Source organism: Argopecten irradians, chromosome 3, assembly GCF_041381155.1.
Source record: "Argopecten irradians isolate NY chromosome 3, Ai_NY, whole genome shotgun sequence".
In the NCBI taxonomy this organism is placed as follows: domain Eukaryota; kingdom Metazoa; phylum Mollusca; class Bivalvia; order Pectinida; family Pectinidae; genus Argopecten; species Argopecten irradians.
Window position 1 is genome coordinate 40207712 of NC_091136.1, and position 21080 is coordinate 40228791.

General features: G+C 36.3%; 1 protein-coding gene across 1 annotated transcript in view; it reads left to right on the forward strand.

Moving 5' to 3' along the window:
- Nucleotides 1-314: 314 nt before the first annotated feature.
- Nucleotides 315-21080, forward strand: part of LOC138318575 (glutaminyl-peptide cyclotransferase-like) — a 29575-nt gene continuing 8809 nt past the window's right edge. The window contains exons 1-2 of the mRNA XM_069261072.1: nucleotides 315-494; nucleotides 5528-5677. Of these exons, the coding sequence (XP_069117173.1) occupies nucleotides 339-494; nucleotides 5528-5677 (306 nt within the window). The 5' untranslated portion in view covers nucleotides 315-338. The remainder of the gene's footprint in view (nucleotides 495-5527; nucleotides 5678-21080) is intronic.

Consider the following 21080-nt stretch of genomic DNA (forward strand, 5'->3'; position numbering starts at 1 on the left):
GAATGCTTTGATAACTCTGACCAGAGCATCTCTAGCATTTTCAATTTATATTTATGATGTGGTTATTGGTCTTTTCATTTATTTCCATTTTGTACGAACTAGCGAAATTACTGTTAAATACGGCATGAAGGTTTTAAGTATGAAAACAGCATCTTATTACGAAAATTATCACATTATTATGAAACTGACTATAAGCTGTAAAGGAGGGGATTGCCTTTTGACAGTTGTAAGAAACAGACTATATCCATCGATCGCAGCATACGTCTATTTTGATTGGTTAGAAATCAACGGAGACAGCCAATCAAAAGGCATGTTCTATATTTGGTGGCAGTAGTCGAATGGGAACTTCTTGTGGACAAGACAGATGTTGTGGGGTGCCGTCGTTTATTAGGAAGTTAGACCTGTGGACGATCAACATGGCTAGGACATTTCTGGGATTCACGATTATTGTGGTGCTCCTCTGTGCTTCATTCACAGCATCGAAGTCCCAAAAGGTAACATTTCCTCAATCTAATAATGTCGTTCTGTTTCACAAGGCCTCTTCCCATACTCACAAAAACAAGCACGCCATGTAAGCACTGACAGGTTGCTTGACAGTTAGTGACAATCTGGTTATAAGTAATTAATCATATTGACAGATGCTATACGGTTAAGTATGTGCCACGGGAGAAATCTACTAAGCTGAAAAGACTACAATATATTTCTGTTTATTCATAAATATTTGGTTTAGTTAGCTGATATTTTTTTTGTATTAATTAGCAATTATAAATTTGAAGTTCCCATACCAACTAATTAGTCTGTTTCCTGTTAGTTAAATGTGTCTTCTGGTGATATTATTATTTTCACAATATTATAAGAAAATCTTAGGAAAACATCAAGCAAACAGATGTTGTAATTTATATATAGATATTTAAAACAAAGACAATCATCAACAATTGTTTTAAATCTTCGTTACGTAGCTGTATACTATAACGTTACTGTACGGTATAGTTTATTAAATTAAAACAGAATAACAATAATTATGTACAAGATATGTTTCTAGTTGAAGCTGACTTTTTACTAAAACAAAATTTGTTGCTGACAATTAAATATTCAAGTTTTCTCATTTGGCAATTGAATAAATTGTATAAACAATAATGAATAACAATTTAAGTTAATTTCTCTGGTCGATGCACTAAACACATATAGCTACCAGCCTACCATTAGTCTTGCATTTATCGTAGAGCGTCCTGTCTGTGACGTCATATGTTTGTAAGGTCACTATCCGTACCTGTCTGTTATAATTCTCTTTTGACATCGGTACTCGAACAAATATTTCATTTGGAAGCTTTCAGAGTATTTACTTGAAGCGTATCAATCTAAAGGTGTGGTAATCTGTAAAGAATCATTATAGTCACTAAATAATCAGATGGGATACACATGGACTTATGGGCACCTAAAATGAAAAACTTTGCATCAGTAACAAATGAAAGACCATTATTATTATAATTGTATACCTATCTTTTTGTAGAATAGAGATAAAATTACACAGTATGATATGTATGGATGCCAAAGGAAGGTAGTGGGGTTTTGAATGGAAACATTAGAGTTTTGAGCTCATCGAAAGCAGTATACTAATTTTCATCCGGAAGCAGACAAACAAAATACAGAATTAAAATTGCTGGAAAATATTTTTGTTTTATTTTCTATCAAAATCTTCACTTTTAATTTGAAAGATGCTATTACCGAAAGTAAGTCGGTTTTAATACAGAATTATACATAGCAAAATATATGCCTCAGAAAAAGCTGATGTATTTGCTGCTGAATTAGACTCTCTACTCTTTTTGAAAGTTTAGGTAGGTGGGGCCTATCTGGCAAACTGGTTTACTCTAGTTTTTATAGTGTTCTAAAATAACAATGAAATAATTAAGATTATAGGTTGTTACTTGGATCTTTAACCATGAATTCACTATGTGTTCATAAACAAGTTTTATAGATGTTCTATAGATCTATACATTAACATTGTATAATTATTATGATTATTGAAGCATTAAATTTACACATACAGTACCTATATTTTCCATAACAATATTTTCCGAAAACTGTATATAAGGCCATTCCAATTTGATTTCTTGTTCTTCGGATTTTGGAATTTTAAAATAGGAGCGAGCGAGCGAAATTTTTTTTAATTTTAAAAATATAAGTAACACTACGTTTAGATCTCCGTAAAGTGTGTAATTTACTACCGATATTTGACCGAATATCAGACAAATCGTCACCTAGCTTGTTACTAAGTCATGCTGTCAAAACATGTCGGCAAATTCGAGCTATGTGGGCCATGTTTCAAAATACACACTGACCGGGTCTTAAGATATAAGGTAACTGAGCTGTTAATTAATTAGCGATTCATCAAATAATTGACATGCTTGATTACTGTTTTTTCGTTGTTAAATCGGCCAGTCAAAACACCTGTTATGGTCACCATTTTTAATATGAGATCGAATGCAAAGTCTTTTAAATGAGTTGCAGACATCGGCAAAATCAGACTGAAATCGGGACACGTCCTATTAAAAAGTAAGCGTCCCTCAGTCTCTTTCTCTAAGTACCACTTTGCCTGCACATGGTTGCGGAAAAACTTGACATTTTTGTCTTTGTAATGGTTTGTAAGACGCTTGCGCGTTTGAAGAGACATATTTACGAATAATTCAAACATCTGAGTGACCAGGAACGGTGACTAGTAACAATGAACCCTATAAAATTTTTGCTGGGTTCGTCAGATTCTCAGACAAAAAATGAGGAGCGGTAAAAAAAAATGTTTTGTTTTTATTTCATTTTCGGAAAATAGGAGCGGGAAATCCGACGAACGAGAAATCAAATTGGAATGGCCTAATATTAATGTCATACTGGTTAGTGGCCCTTTACATTAAAAATCCCATCATTGCTTCTGTAATACAGAAGTCCAACCACTAATTATGATCAACTTAATCATTTTAACCAGTGCTGCATACTAATTAAGTTCAAAGATTTTATAGCAGAGAAAAAGGAATTGTCTAAATACCATTTTGAATATCTTAAAATGTTTCTTTTTGTTTTAGATATTTAGGTTAATGTAGTGATATATGACCTGGGATATAGATGGGATATTTGGTCACAATACATCACACTTGTGAACTTAATTACCTGTACATAAATATAATTTACTATCGTAAAGGTACATTAATGGGATGAAGCCATGCTCTCAGTCTAAAAAAAAATATAAAAAAAATGTGTACAGTTCACATTTATGCTCAATTTTAAAATAAATGTTACATACGTAAAACAAGTTTTGTATAATCTGCTATAAATAACAATTTATTATTTTTATGTTATAATAACATAAAAATAATAAATTGTTATTTATAGCAGATTAATTTAATAATATTATTATTATCAGTTTTTCATATTACCATTAAATCAATGATTATTTTCAGTTTTTTTGGACACAGCTGTCATTGACTTCAATGAGAATACTTAATTGATCACTGGAAATAAATTTTGATGCTATGTTACTTAATTGATCACTGGAAATAAATTTTGATGCTATGTTGACAGATTAGAGAAATAAAAGTTAGGGAAAGGTCTGTGTGAGAATTTTATAAAACTGCACTTATAAATCTTTATATCTTTTCATGAAATACAAATGTTAGAGTTCCAGTGATTTTCATACTCAATAAATTCTGAGGCCTTTACGTTTTCAATTGGACAAACACTTCATTGCATCTTTCTGGAAACATGAGAAATATGGTATATTATAGAGAGTTACTTTCTTTGGAAAAATATTAACATAAAATTAGGAAAATTTGTTAGAAAATTTCTCTAAGGGAATTTTATATGGGCTTTTATTTGAACCCAAATATACGTAAAAAAATCACTGAGTGTGCACACAGATTTAAATACATTGTATTTCACAAATATGTATATACTGTATACATGAATACAAGATAATCAATAAGAACTAAGGACACTTGATAACAAATCATATATGCTGAAAGTATTAACAAAGAAATGAAATATTGTATATGTGAAGATAAAGTGGTTTAAAATGAAACAATGATTCACAGCTGTCATCAAAAGAAAATTGTTTATAAGTAAAATTTGACCTATACCATTTTCATTTACCTGGGTAATCAAATGCAAGTATGAAAACTGTTTACCTGTACCCTGCATGATTTTAGTATAAGCTACATGCTGATTTCCAGCTTATAAATTGGTTTGATTTCTTTTGCAAATTGCACTTTCGTGAAATGTTTGTCCAAATTGATCCTATTAATTAAGCACCCATCATTATATCCCACTGTAATGAAAACTATAAATACAGCACATACCGTGTATTTGTTATTTTTTCACAGCATAAACATTTTTTTTCTTAACTGCAATCTGTATGCACTTCACATAAGACTGATAGTGTTTCACAGTACAACACCTGTCCTTATACAACCCTTGGTGTTAACATTTTCTTGGCATATATGTGATCACATGACCCTGATCCTTGATATTGTCTATGACGAGATCACCCCGTTTCCACCCTCCTTTCCCTCTTTCTTCCTCCTCCCCCAATGGAACCCTAGTCTGTAATGTATTGCCATATAGCCTGATTTCCCTAAGGTTTAATTTCATAAATCTGATTCATCTTCATGGTATTGTGAAAAATTCAGTATCTAATTTGTGAAACTGCAAACTTCATGAAACAGTGGGATAAAGTTTTGGCTAATAAGAAAATTGGATCATAAACGGAAAATATTTTTGATTGGCAGCTATAACAAGCTGATAAAATTAGATTATATTGATAATTGTACATTGCTGATAATACACTAAAACTGGTTACAACACTCCCCAATGACAGTTGGGCGTTCTCTGTCACAATAAAATCAATGTTTTATATTTCTATATAATGTAGTTATAGGAGTTATGGTAGCACAGAGGAAGAGCAGTTAAGTCGTCATTAGCTTGGTTGTGAATTCATGTACGTCATTATCACGTGTAGATGAAGGCGGGGGAGGTTTGATTGATGAAGTAGAGGTATATGTAATGGTATAATGGAAGTGTTAATGGAAGAAGTACTTCACTATGAGCTCACCTACAGTAGTAATGGGGTATAGCCCAATCAGTTGTCACTAATTTCCTGTCAATCTAGACAATCAATTAAAACCATCAATATATTAGCACTCATTAAGACTCTACCAGACATTGGAGATTATTATCTGCATTTAGATAATTTTGGAGTGGTTACTGGAACAACTGTCTCTTTCTGGAATTCAATTAGAATGGACAGATTTGTCCAAAACGTCATCAGATTTAAATTCAGTAATTATTTATTTTTCATTTATTGGTAAACTTGCTATATTTTCAAATCAATATCAGTATAAAAAAATTTTGACTACAGTGGCTGGTTAAGTTGTCTAATTTATCCAACATATTATTCTAGTCTTGAGACTGAAAGAATTCAGTCATGAATATTATTTTAGCAGAAAAAGGGAGGGTCCTGTATTATGGTTTGCTTTCTTTCCAGCCGAAGATCCAGCAGATGAAATACCGGTCATCAAAGTCATATAAAATCTTGGCAGACGAGTACACAGATCACCTGACCTTTGAGTACCTGGTTAAAAAGATGCTTGTTCCCCGAGTCCCTGGGACAGAAGGCATAATACAAGTCGGTGATGTAAGTACCCTGATATACCTACTCAATGTAGAATTAATTATTAATCATGAACATATCAGATGAGATTTTATGAAACAAAAATTGGAAAATTTACTTTCATAAATACCAGCAAATCAGACACATTTTTTCAAATTTTAACTAAAATCAGCTATTCTGTTCTTGGAATCTGAGTTAACAAGGATCGGCTTTATTTATTGGTAGTTGTTGGACTGAATTAACAAGGACGGGCTTTATTACTGGTAGTTGTTGGACTGAGTTAACAAGGATTGACTTTATTTACTGGTAGTTGTTGGACTGAGTTAACAAGGACTGGCTTTATTTACTGGTAGTTGTTGGACTGAGTTAACAAGGATTGACTTTATTTACTGGTAGTTGTTGGACTGAGTTTACTATGTTACTGGACTGTTAACAAGGACTGGCTTTATTTACTGGTAGTTGTTGGACTGAGTTAATAAGGACTGGCTTTATTTACTGGTAGTTGTTGGACTGAGTTTACAAGGACAGGCTTTATTTACTGGTAGTTGTTGGACTGAGTTAACAAGGATTGGTTTTATTTACTGGTAGCTGTTGGACTGAGTCAACAAGGACAGGCTTTATTTACTGGTAGTTGTTGGACTGAGTCAACAAGGACAGGCTTTATTTACTGGTAGTTGTTGGACTGAGTTAACAAGGACAGGCTTTATTTACTGGTAGTTGTTGGACTGAGTTAACAAGGAAAGGCTTTATTTACTGGTAGTTGTTGGACTGAGTTAACAAGGACAGGCTTTATTTACTGGTAGTTGTTGGACTGAGTTAACAAGGACAGGCTTTATTTACTGGTAGTTGTTGGACTGAGTTAACAAGGACAGGCTTTATTTACTGGTAGTTGTTGGACTGAGTTAACAAGGATTGGTTTTATTTACTGGTAGTTGTTGGACTGAGTCATCAAGGACAGGCTTTATTTACTGGTAGTTGTTGGACTGAGTTAACAAGGACAGGCTTTATTTACTGGTAGTTGTTGGACTGAGTTAACAAGGATTGACTTTATTTACTGGTAGTTGTTGGACTGAGTCAACAAGGACAGGCTTTATTTACTGGTAGTTGTTGGCTGAGTTAACAAGGACAGGCTTTATTTACTGGTAGTTGTTGGACTGAGTTAACAAGGACAGGCTTTATTTACTGGTAGTTGTTGGACTGAGTTAACAAGGACAGGCTTTATTTACTGGTAGTTGTTGGACTGAGTTAACAAGGACTGGCTTTATTTACTTGTAGTTGTTGGCTGAGTTAACAAGGATTGACTTTTTTAGCTCACCTGGCCCAAAGGGCCGGTGAGCTTATGTCATGGCGCGGCGTCCGTCGTCCGTCGTCCGTCGTCCGTCGTCCGTCCGTCCGTCCGTCCGTCCGTCCGTCCGTCGTCCGTCTGTCCGTCAACATTTCCTTTAAATCGCTACTAGTCATAGAGTTCTGCATGGATTTTAACCAAATTTGGCCAGAAACATCCTTGGGGGGAGGGGAACAGAACTTGTATTAATTTTTGCTCTGACCCCCCGGGGACAGGAGGGGCGGGGCCCAATAGGGGAAATTGAGGTAAATCCTATAAATCGCTACTTGTCCAGAGTTTGAGGAAAACAAATTTAAATCCTTGGGGAAGGGAATAAACTTGTTAAAATCGCTACTTGTCTGCTAGCTGTATTTTGGCTCGACCCCGGGACAGAGGGCGGCCAATAGGGATTGAATAAACGCTACTGTCCTAGATTCTGCATGGATTGTAACCAATTGGCCAGAAACATCCTTGGGGAGGAGAACAAACTTGTATAAATTTGGCCTGACCCCCGGGCAGGAGGGGCGGGGCCCAATAGGGGAATTAGGTAAACTTGTAAATGCTAAATATAGGTTCTGCATGGATTTAACCAAATTTGGCCAGAAACATCCTGGGGAAGGGGGGGCTGACCCCCGGGACAGGAGGGCGGGGCCCAATAGGGGAAATTGAGGTAAATTCTATAAATCGCTACTTGTCCTAGAGTTCTGCATGGATTTTAACCAAATTTGGCCAGAAACATCCTTGGGGGAAGGGGAACAGAACTTGTATAAATTTTGGCTCTGACCCCCCGGGGACAGGAGGGGCGGGGCCCAATAAGGGGAAATTGAGGTAAATTCCTATAAATCGCTACCTGTCCTAGTGTTCTGCATGGATTTAACCAAATTTGGCCAGAAACATCCTTGGGGGAAGGGGAACAGAACTTGTATAAATTTTGGCTCTGACCCCCGGGGACAGGAGGGGCGGGGCCCAATAAGGAAATTGAGGTAAATCCTATAAATCGCTACTTGTCCTAGAGTTCTGCATGGATTGTAACCAAATTTGGCCAGAAACATCCTTGGGGGAAGGAGAACAGAACTTGTATAAATTTTGGCTCTGACCCCCCGGGGACAGGAGGGGCGGGGCCCAATAGGGGAAATTTAGGTAAATCCTATAAATTGCTACTTGTTCTAGAGTTCTGCATGGATTGTAACCAAATTTGGCCAGAAACATCCTAGGGGGAAGGGGAACAGAACTTGTATAAATTTTTGCTCTGACCCCCTGGGGACAGGAGGGGTGGGGCCCAATAGGGGAAATAGAGGTAAATCCTATAAATCGCTACTTGTCCTAGAGTTCTGCATGGATTGTAACCAAATTTGGCCAGAAACATTCTTAGGGGAATAGGAACAGAACTTATATAAATTTTGGCTCTGACCCCCCGGGGGCGAAGGGGCGGGCCCAATAGGGGAAATAGAGGTAAATCCTATAAATCGCTACTTGTCCTAGAGTTCTGCATGGATTGAAACCAAATTTGGCCAGAAACATCCTTGGGGGAAGGAGAATAGAACTTGTATAAATTTTGGCTCTGACCCCCTGGGGTAGGAGGGGTGGGGCCCAATAGGGAAATTTAGGTAAATCCTATAAATCGCTACTAGTCTTAGAGTTCTGCTTGGAGTTTAACCAAATTTGGCCCAGAAACATCCTTGGGGTTAACAGAATTCCTATAATTTTTGGCTCTGACCCCCTTGAGCAGAAAGAGTGGGGCCCAATAGGGGAATTAGAGTTAAATATTCAAATTCCTTCAGAAAAGAAACAATGAACCTTACTAGGCATTACAAACCAGGTGAGCGATACAGGCCCTCTGGGCCTCTTGTTTATTGGTAGTTGTTGGACTGAGTTAACAAGGATTGACTTTATTTACTGGTAGTTGTTGGACTGAGTTAACAAGGACAGGCTTTATTTACTGGTAGTTGTTGGACTGAGTCATCAAGGACAGGCTTTATTTACTGGTAGTTGTTGGCTGAGTTAACAAGGATTGGCTTTATTTACTGGTAGTTGTTGGCTGAGTTAACAAGGACAGGCTTTATTTACTGGTAGTTGTTGGACTGAGTTAACAAGGATTGGTTTTATTTACTAGTAGTTGTTGGACTGAGTTAACAAGGATTGACTTTATTTACTGGTAGTTGTTGGACTGAGTCAACAAGGACAGGCTTTATTTACTGGTAGTTGTTGGACTGAGTCAACAAGGATTGGTTTTATTTACTAGTAGTTGTTGGACTGAGTTAACAAGGACAGGCTTTATTTACTGGTAGTTGTTGGACTGAGTTAACAAGGACAGGCTTTATTTACTGGTAGGTGTTGGACTGAGTTAACAAGGATTGGTTTTATTTACTAGTAGTTGTTGGACTGAGTTAACAAGGACAGGCTTTATTTACTGGTAGTTGTTGGACTGAGTTAACAAGGATTGGTTTTATTTACTGGTAGTTGTTGGACTGAGTTAACAAGGACAGGCTTTATTTACTGGTAGTTGTTGGACTGAGTTAACAAGGACAGGCTTTATTTACTGGTAGTTGTTGGACTGAGTTAACAAGGACTGGCTTTATTTACTGGTAGTTGTTGGACTGAGTTAACAAGGATTGGTTTTATTTACTAGTAGTTGTTGGACTGAGTTAACAAGGACAGGCTTTATTTACTGGTAGTTGTTGGACTGAGTTAACAAGGACAGGCTTTATTTACTGGTAGTTGTTGGACTGAGTTAACAAGGATTGGTTTTATTTACTAGTAGTTGTTGGACTGAGTTAACAAGGATTGACTTTATTTACTGGTAGTTATTGGACTGAGTCAACAAGGACAGGCTTTATTTACTGGTAGTTGTTGGACTGAGTTAACAAGAACTGGCTTTATTACTGGTAGTTGTTGGACAGAGTTTACAAGGAATTAGGGATCAATTAGGCTACCGTATTTCACCGCAAATAAGACCCCCCTCCCAGAGAAAAAATAAAGGTCAAAAGTGGTGGGGGGGTCTTATTTGCGGACAACTCGCCTGATAACATTGATCTATGAGGTCGCCATCTTGGATTTTTTAATGTCCTGTCATTGTTGTAACAGTCGTATGACAGATGGGTAATAACAAGATGTTCAAGTATTTATGATAATAATGAATACGTATGAGTAAAATTAAATCAAATATTATGACAAATTAAAATATGAACAATACTAGGGCAGTTAGTCTGAAAGGGAAACGCACATTTTTGCAAGAGTCACGCGGACATTCACCAATGAATCAAAACGAAGAAACAGCATCATAGGCAATGTCATTTCAATCCAGAAGTTTTAATAATCGTATAGTTATTCTTCTACATCTCTGTCTTGGTAAACACGTGAATCAATCGCCGTGAATCGGAAGGACGATCGCCGTTCAGACTCAGGCCTATTTAAAATTCACTGCAAACGTTTACATATCAAATTCGTTCAAATATAGAAGAATTTACGTAGATTTGTCTCAGCCAAATGAGCAAACGATCATGATTTAACTTCAACGTGCCGACATGCACTGATACAGTTGTTTGAAACATCGTACACACATGTGTAGGAAAATGGCGCCAGGTTGAAGCCATACTTTCACATTTTCACACTGGGTCGTGTTTGGGAATTTGATCGGTATTTCAATTGATACGACGATAGTTTGATAATATTTCAGATATTAATCCAAGTATTAACTGCATTAAAACATCGTAGCAAGTATTTTTGTATCCAGAGTAAAATACGAAACTTTGCGGCTAATCATATCATACTGACTGCGTAAACAAACATGGCGGCCGAAAAGTAAAGCATGGTTTCTCCAACTGATCGTGAACTACAGGTACGTTACGTTCACAAATAAACATATTTGAAACTGTAAATGCCTTAAGTAGATGTTTTAGGTAATGATTGCATTGAGTTAGAATCCACGACTGCAGAAACGATCTACATCAATGACGAATATCTTTGCCGATTCATGTAAAAAATGACAAGCCGTACGAACACTAAAACGTGTTGACCATGTTGATATGAAGAGTTCATGGAAACATATATCAGCATATTTATTGAAAATAACCTCCAATTAAGTATGAGCACTGTCCACAATTCGTAGCTATTGATAATTAAATTAAATCACCCGTGAATTAACATGAATTAAATGACAAAAATAACTAGCACACAAACAGTTGTTTACTACGTGATTTTTCTATGCCGATAAAACAAACAAAAAGAAGTTCCTATACAATGTTATTTTGGTGATATTTTTCCTTTCTCCATTGCTCAAATCCATCATCCAGTAAACTGAAAAATAGGTGGGGGTCTTATTTGCAGACATCCCCCCTAAGTCTGAAAATGTGTCAAAATAGGTGGGGGGTCTTATTTGCGGGAGGGGTCTTATTTGCGGTGAAATACGGTAAGACTTAAAAATCTTCTTTTAAAATTTTTGAAATGGTAGAATTAAATATATTTTAGACATCGAAATTTAAAATTCTTGAGGTGTTTTATAAAAAGTGTGAATTATATGACTCTGGAATGTCACGTTTTGGGGAAGTTTATAAGGTCACCTGAGACAAAGTCTCATGTGACCTATTCTAATGGCCTTTTGTCAGTCGTGCGTAGTGCGTCATATGGCGATAAACAATTTACTTTTGCGACTCCTTCTCCAAAACTACTGAACCAAATTAATTGAAATTTTTGCAGATATCTTCTGCTGAATTATATGGTCCCAGCTCCCTTCTCCCATATACAATTACATATATATGTGAATTAATTTGCAAATAGAAAATGATTTTGATGCCCTATTTATGGTTGTGCAAAAAACTGGGTAAAAATTTAGCTCACCAGAATCTCTTAGTGTAATTGAATCTAGAAACTTGATTGTTCATGTTGGCTGTGTACTGCACTTCATTTTGAGGATTGATTAATAGGAACTTGACACCAATAGAATGACAGATCTGTCAGGAATCTTGGTTTTTCATGTGTTCCTTTTCATTAAAATCTCTTGCCTTCTTTGCTGATATTGATCACTAAGTACCGCGGCGTTTTGTCACACCAAATAGCGGTTTTGTTTAATGATGTCCAATTAAACATGCAAGTGAGAGATTTTGAATCAATAGTGTTTACCCACAGGCCTTTCTCATCATCTGTGTCATTTCCCGTTTTAATGCTATCCAATAATCTGGCTGACCTCGGACATATCGGCCGATTGTATCGGTATAGCTGGTATAACCCCATCTTCTGGCAGCTCACACGAAATTGAAGAGTTGCTAATGAGACCTTGTATGAAAAGCATTGATCTCATTTGGATTTGTTTTTAGTCCTCCAATCTAGGAAATGTAACAGACAAATATAGGCCGTCCCACATAAACAATCTAGTTAGTGCTACAATGGCCAAATGGATCCAACACGAGCAGTGATGGTAATTGTTATTTGTCTAGATCTGAACCGATACGTGTTGACGTAAATCCATCTTAGATTAGAAGTAAACCGTAAGGCACTCCTTAAAATTGTGTCCCGACCACATAACATGTAGGTGTTAATCAAAGCTTTACACAGTTTACTTCCTATACCCAGCGGAGAAATATAACAACTAATGCAAACATACCTTACTTTATCAGACTCACATGAAAGAGCCTAACAGATTTTTAGTGCTGTCATTGATGATCAAAGACAAAATTTACGGCTGCAAAGATGATTTGTGATTTAAACAATTATGTTCTAGGAAATTTGTATTTCCACAAAAAGCACTTAAGTAAGATTACATCAAGAATGTAAGAGTTAGTTAAACCAACATTCAAGGTCACATGGTCCTAACACCACCTACTTTCAATATCATATAAGACCAAATTTATCATTTGATTATCTGGCTATACAAAACAAAAGTTATTTGAAATTATTAGCTCACCTGGTCTGAAGGGCAAAGGTATGGGATAACACTCATAATGCAATGGTAGCATCCTTAAAAGGTATATGTAGGGATTCAAAATTGTACAAATGATTGGGCTGATCCCCCGGGGGCCTGAGGGGCGGAGTCAAAAGGGTTCAATTTGTCTATATCCAGAAAAGACTTCTTGGGATAGCACTCATAATGCAATGATAGCATTCTAATAGAGTGGGGATTCAAAATTGTACAAATGATGAGTCTGACCCCTTGGGGCCTTAGGCACAGGGTCAAAAGGGTCAATTAGGCTACTATTTTTATTTAAATTACTTCCTCTCTGAAACTATGTATTGGATATCATCATTATATAGTTGGGATTCAAAATAAAACAAATCGTGGAGTTCATTTTGCTAATTTTTAAGTCACCTTAGATAGTCTTTTGTTCGTCGTTGTACGACGTCCGTTAACATTTCCTTGTGAACACAATAACTTGAGTAGATAAAAAAACCAAGCTTTGTTTGTAGACCAATTAGATCTATGACCCTATATCATGAACAAAAAACATCAGTTGGCTAGTAAATTAGATAACTAATTATCCCCCGCGAAACGCGTTTGCGGGGGATATTGATTTGGGCTCTGTCCGTCCGTCCGTGCGTGCGTCCGTCCGTCCGTCCGAGTATCGTTTCCGGGCTATAACTCCTAAACCGTTCAACTTGGCTACACGAAACTTTCTGTACATGTTAGGCTAGTGCTCTAGTTGTGCCTTTTGCTAATGGGAACCTTTCATTTTCGATACTTTTTCTGTTACCATGGAAACTTATTCAAAAATACCATATTATTAAAGTTTCCTTTCTATTCCGGGCTATAACTCGAAAACCGTTCAACTTGGCTACACGAAACTTTCTGTACATGTTAGGCTAGTGCTCTAGTTGTGCCTTTTTCTAATGGGAACCTTCCATTTTCAATACTTTTTCTGTTACCATGGAAACTTATTAAAAAATACCATATTATTAAAGTTTCCTTTCTATTCCGGGCTATAACTCGAAAACCGTTCAACTTGGCTACACGAAACTTTCTGTACATGTTAGGCTAGTGCTCTAGTTGTGCCTTTTGCTAATGGGAACCTTTCATTTTCGATACTTTTTCTGTTACCATGGAAACTTATTCAAAAATACCATATTATTAAAGTTTCCTTTCTATTCCGGGCTATAACACGAAAACCGTTCAATTTGGCTACACGAAACTTTCTGTACATGTTAGGCTAGTGCTCTAGTTGTGCCTTTTTCTAATGGGAACCTTCCATTTTCAATACTTTTTCTGTTACCATGGAAATTTATTAAAAAATACAACTGGGCGCGGGGGATAATGCCAAGCTTTGCGGCTCCTTGTTTGTATCAAATATCAGGTGACCGTTAAGGCCCTGGGCCTCTTGTTCTAATAGTAAGAGTCTTTATGATAATTACTAAAAAAAAAACCCAGGTGAGTGATACAGGCCCTCTAGGCCTCTTGATATTATTATTATAACATTGTGTGTGATGCAGAGGTCTTCTGTTACACTTACATCTGATCTAAATTTAGGGCTGGGTATTGGAAGTTCTAAAACAATATGATACAATTGAATATACATGTACCCTGAAACAATACACGATACCTATTGAAGATATACTGGACCTCTTTTTTTAGCTCACCTGGCCCGAAGGGCCGGTGAGCTTATGTCATGGCCCGGCGTCCGGCGTCCGTCCGTCAACATTTCCTTTAAATCACTACTAGTCATAGAGTTCTACATGGATTAAAACCAAATTTGGCCACAAACATCCTTGGGGGAAGGGGAACAGAACTTGTATAAAATTTGGCTCTGACCCCCCGGGGGCAGGAGGGGCGGACTCCATAGGGAAAATAGAGGTAAATCCTATAAATCGCTACTTGTCCAAGAGTTCTGCATGGATTGTAACCAAATTTGGCCACAATTAAAATAGAGGTAAATCCTATAAATCGCTACTTGTCCAAGAGTTCTGCATGGATTGTAACCAAATTTGGCCACAATTATCCTTAGGGGAAGGGGAACAGAACTTGTATAAAGTTTGGCTCTGACCCCTCGGGGGAAGGAGGGGCAGGGCCCAATAGGGAAAATAAATGTTAATCCTATAAATCGCTACTTGTCCTAGAGTTCTGCATGGATTGTAACCAAATTTGGCCACAAACATCCTTGGGGAACAGAACTTGTGTAAAGTTTGGCTCTGACCCCCCGGGGGTAGGAGGGGTGGGGCCCAATAGGGAAAATAGAGCCACAATCATCCTTGGGGGAAGGGGAACAGAACTTGTATAAAGTTTGGCTCTGACCCCCTGGGGGCAGGTGGGGAAGGCCAAATAGGGGAAATAGAGCTAAAACCTATAAATCGCTACTTGTCCTAGAGTTCTGCATGGATTGTGACCAAATTTGGCCACAAACATCCATGGGGGAAGGGAAACAGAACTTGTATAAATGTTGGCTCTGACCCCCTGGGGGCAGGATGGGTAGGGCCCTGTAGGGGAATTAGAGGTAAATATTTGAATTCCTCCAGAAAAGAAACAATGAACCTGTATTTAGAACATTACTTGGCATTACAAACCAAGTGAGCGATACAGGCCCTCTGGGCCTCTTGTTCAAATTCAGTTGACCATTGTGTTTTGAATATTGTGACAATAAAAGGCAATTTTGATAAAACAATCTAAAACCTGACAAAAAGCTATCAAACATTTGATTTGGTTCACCATCTGTGTTGATTAATTTCTGTCAATTCGTATTCTTAGCTAGGAAAAGACATTTCTAATCCATCAAGGTGACACAGATGCTTTAAACACTTCCTTTTGATTGAAATACTCTAACTTGAATGACGTTTTAGATTAAATTCTGTTTGGAATTTCCCCTTTCTATAATGAAAAAAGTAAGTTGAGTTGTTAAAACGATACAGCGATATACAGCATGTTTGCATATTGATATTTGATACGCTTCTGAAAACCAATATGTATCAGTATATCAATATATTGATCCAGCCCTAGATCTAATGCTGCATCATCTTCCTGACATCCCTGTACATATTTCAAATGCCTGGTTTTCTGCCCCTCTGTGCTCACTTGTCAGTCTCCATTGTCATGATACAATATGCAGAAGAAAATTATACCAATTTCATTTGCTGAGCTAGTAAACGTTTTCATTTTGTAAGTGATTATAAGGATTTTGTACACTTTCAGGTATTTTGATTGAATTTTGCAAGTTAAAGATAAATGAATTAATATATATTATATGAATAGAGTTTGATTTATTCCTTCATTCTTATTATGATAGATATGAAATTTTGTTGTTTATTTGACTGATTTTAAACTTTCACTGGCAACTGTTTTTTAATTTATCATGAGCATATATATATCAAAGAACTAATTAAAGATTAATCATTTTCAGAAGGACCACTATTCTCAATGTTAAAGTAAGAAAGCAAAATAATTTAGTTTGTAAAGCCGAATTCAGGAAAAAACTTATCATGGAAGACAACTTTATATCGGGCTGTAGATTAATCAACAAATGGGGTGTGACTGTACTACTATTTTAGATTAGAATCATGACATTAACACTAAACGGCTGACATTTAATCTAAAGCTAGTCTGATCCTACAGGTAGCTTCGTTAGTCGTATCATATCTGGTGATATCCCACTAGCACTTTAGTGTACAATCTGTTTTTAGACTGATTGCTTTTTATGTATCATTATCTGAACCAATTTATTGGGAATGTGTGGATTGTCTACGCAGTCTGTCACTCAATAAAACGTACAATAAGATTAACTCGCAATACTTCCAGGATGTGGGTAAATCGGCGATACGACATATATTGGTTACTAGCGAGATGACAAAACACCAAAATGATGCTATATTTATTTTAAGTTTCAATTACTTCTTTACGTGCTGAGGAAGGGTATATTATAACTGTAGAAAATTGTTTTTCTGGGAAAAAGGGCAAAGGAATCCAATTTTTGGTTTGTTTTGTGTTATGTGGAAAGTTTAAACTGAATTGATGAATGTTTTAAAAAAAACCGAGAAACAATTTATCGAGACTGAAAATCAATGGAAATGGTAACATGTCAGGCACAGATGAAATGTAATCCATGTGTGTATCTTAGGTTTTTAAGCATGTTTTTCAACACAAAGAATAATTAATTTCCGTTGGCTGTTACAGAATTAGTTTAAACAGTATTTTATTCATATGTCGATATACATATATACAGTATGTACATAAAAAACATAATATTTGGGATCCGAAAACAAGCTGCCTGTTGCAGAATTGAAATGTAATTGTTAAAAGTACACAATATTGAATAGAAAAGTCTACTGAAAACATGTAGATCATACACATCTATTTCGTATTGTGCTGTCAGAAGGGCCATTGAGCTTATGTCATGGCGCGACGTCCGTCCTCCGTCCGTCAACATTTCCATTAAATCGCTAATAGTTATAGAGTTCTGCATGGATTGTAACCAAATTTGGCCAGAAACATCCTTGGGGGAAGGGGAACAGAACTTGTATAAATTTTGGCTCTGACCCCCCAAAGGCAGGAGGGGCGGGGCCCAATAGGGGGAAAAGAGGTAAATCCTATAAATCGCTACTTGTCTTAGAGTTCTGCATGGATTGTAACCGAATTTGGCCAGAAACATCCTTGGGGGAAGGGGAACAGAACTTGTATAAATTTTGGCTCTGACCCCCCAGGGATAGGAGGGGCGGGGCCCAACAGGGGAATTTGAAGTAAATCCTATAAATCGCTGCTTGTCCTAGAGTTCTGCATGGATTGTAACCAAATTTGGCCAGAAAGATCCTTGGGGGAAGGGGAACAGAACTTTTATAAATTTTGGCTCTGACCCCCCAAAGGCAAGTGGGGTGGGACCCAGTAGAGGAAATAGAGGTAAATCCTATAAATCGCTACTTGTCCTAGAGTTCTGCATGGATTGTAACCAAATTTGGCCAGAAACATTCTTTGGGGAAGGGGAACAGAACTTGTATAAATTTTGGCTCTGACCCCCCGGGAGCAGGAGGGGCGAGGGGAAATAGGGGTAAATCCTATAAATTGCTACTTGTCCTAGAGTTCTGCATGGATTGAAACCAAATTTTACCACAAACAACCTGGAAGGAAGGGGAATAGAGTTTGTATAAATTTTGGCTCTGACACCCGGCGGCAGGAGGGGCAGGGCCCAATAGGGGAAATAGCGGTAAATCCTATAAATCGCTAATAGTCATATAGTTCTGCTTGGATTTTAACCATATTTAGTCCAGAAACATCCTTGGGGTTAACAGAATTCGTATATATTTTGGTTTTGACCCCCTGGAGCTGAAAGAGTGGGGCCCAATAGGGGAATTAGAGGTAAATATTCAAATTCCTTCAGAAAAGAAACAATGAACCTGTATTCAGAACATTCCTAGGCATTACAAACCAGGTGAGCGATACAGGTCCTCTGGGCCTCTTGTTTACATCAACTATGTCCTCCATAATATATACGCCCACATTGTCTGGATGAGTAGTAATGCTTTCTGAATAGTAGCATTCTAACATATCATTTCCTTTGACATTTTATTTTCACAGCAAAATCTGTTAATGTCGTTATGGAATCTATACTCTATATGCAGCAATACACCATATAAACCAGTAATGTTATTTGTTTTATTGAAATTCTATATAGATTGAGCTAGATTGATTAACAAGCATGTGTGTGAATCTGATTGTTTTATGACATGTGTATGCCTGTGTAATGTACTGTAAACAAATATGATGGTTCCCATACCGTATTGCAACACAGTATTCGTCTACCGGTATATATTATGTGACTGCAAGCAATTTGTCAAGCACATCCATTTGTTTTTATATCCAGATTAATTGAATGGCTTTATTTGGTAATATTTGCATGTCTTTGCTCCCTATATTTCAATAAATGTCCAACAGAAAAATAAATCACAAAGTATGATTGTTACAATTTTGTCCCCTTGAAATAATTGTTTTAGCTTGTCATTTTAGCCAAATATGTGGTACAATACATTAGTGAGTTCAATTTTATACCAAGAAGTTTTTTGTTCAAAAATTGTTAGAAAGGGTTCTTAAAGTCATAGAAACCATATGTATTAAGTAATGGGAATCAGTTTCATGTTCAAAATTGATAATCGATTATAATCCAGTTTCGAATTTTGCAAATTAATTATACATTATAGGAAATAAGTGTTACGTGTTGAGACTGGTATTAGACATAATGTCCACCATTTTGTGTTTCTATTGTTTCTTACTAGGTGCCATTTTTACATACTTTTTGTACTGTAATCAATAATACATGAAACGTTAAATTACATGTATATTCATATAAGTTGCTTAGATAAAACATCAAGTAAATCTTCAGTTGATTGCAAAGCAGATACAAGCTTAAGGAACCTTTTTAAAAATGCCATGTTTAATTGGTCTCTAAAAACCATAATCGGTTTTGATATCTTTTTCAATAAATTTTGATTTTTTTCGATCAGATACACTTTGTATGTACCCATTTACGAAGTTTGTATTACATAGAGCACCATCTTTTTTTTCAAGATTTCTGCACCAACATGAAAGACACACTTCATATACAAAAACAAATTTTTTGCTACCTTTAACATGAAAAGAAATATAAATCAACACCTGAATAATTTTAAAATACTTAATCTGTACAATTTTATCATGTTTGATGACCAAATTAAAAATCTTTGATTATCCCTGTTGGATCCAGGCAGTATACAGCAGGATACAAACCATTTGAGTTTGCCTGGCTCCTTTCATTTCAGATACAAAATATTCATACTGGTACAAATGATAGGAATCCAAAATTGAATGCACTATGAGTCAAGAAGATTTAGCTGTTTTTTGAAACAAAAAGACAATTGATAAAAATATTTCTGAGAAGAAACCTCTATGATATTCTGGAAAGAAATGGCTTTGACAGTGTCTATCAAATTAGGTTTCTTCTGATATAGGTATATTACTCTCTTATGGCAGGCTATAAATATTCTTCCTGCATTACTTTATGATAATAAGATTTGGGATCATATTTCTATTGTCTTTATTTCCCATTGACTTGATATTATCTCTAATGTACGTCTCCTTTGAAACTGTCCCCACATTTTCCCTTAAGATCAACCTTTCCACTACAAGGAAAGCTCATAGTTTTACTTGATCAGGCCCCAATTTCTCGAAACTAACTTAAGTCAAAAACTTACTTAAATCATAAATTTTCATTTAAGTTATATGAAGAGAAAAACTTAAGTTTTGACTTAAGTCTGCACTTTTGTTTCTAGAAAACGGGGACAGGTCATTTGATCCTATTTATTGCTCAAAATTGTGTCCATAAAATGTGATCATGTGTTAAGGTGTTTGATTCAGAGGGATAACACTATAAAGCTATAATAGCACAAGGAGACAACAGGAATATACCACAGTCTTCTAACACACATTGATCTCACTCTTTCTGTCAAGGATTAATTCTATCATCCTACAAACAGATAAAGATGTCCTCCCCAGTATGAACTGTGTGATATAATACAGAATGCATGTGAGTTTTGGGAGACTGCAGTATATATGTGCTATGTTTTCTTGTGATGGTGTGATCTTTCTTATTTAGCATGCATACTGCCAACGACACCGAACAGCAGACCACACCAAATACTGATACAGTCCTTATCCACAAGGCTGTTTGCTAATACTAGTAATGCTACTGTACACCTTTTATATGCTGATCCAGACTAATGGCTGACTGGATGTATAGAATACACACTGTACACAGCCAGATATTTACCGTATATATATAGTATTGGTATTTAGAATAAAGACTAATGAATTGATCAATGTCCACTATAACTTTGTTTTAACATTTTGATGTTATAAGTCTTGCTGTCAGGCCAGGGGATACATACTGTTTGGGTCATACTTCAAGAAATAGGTAGACTTTACTTGCATTTACCAAAACATTGTGTTAGATTGAAAGATAAAAGATACTTTATTAGAGCTTTAAGTCTTACAATAATGAAGAAGATCTGAAAAACCAGAAACGCCACCTTCCACTGAAGGTGGATTTGAGGAAAGAACAGATTGAAAAAAATATTTCAGTGGAACAGTTTGTTCTTTCAATCATTTAATTAATTTAAGAATGATGTAGTTGTAATTGATTGATTGGAAAAGAAACTGATGTTTTGTTC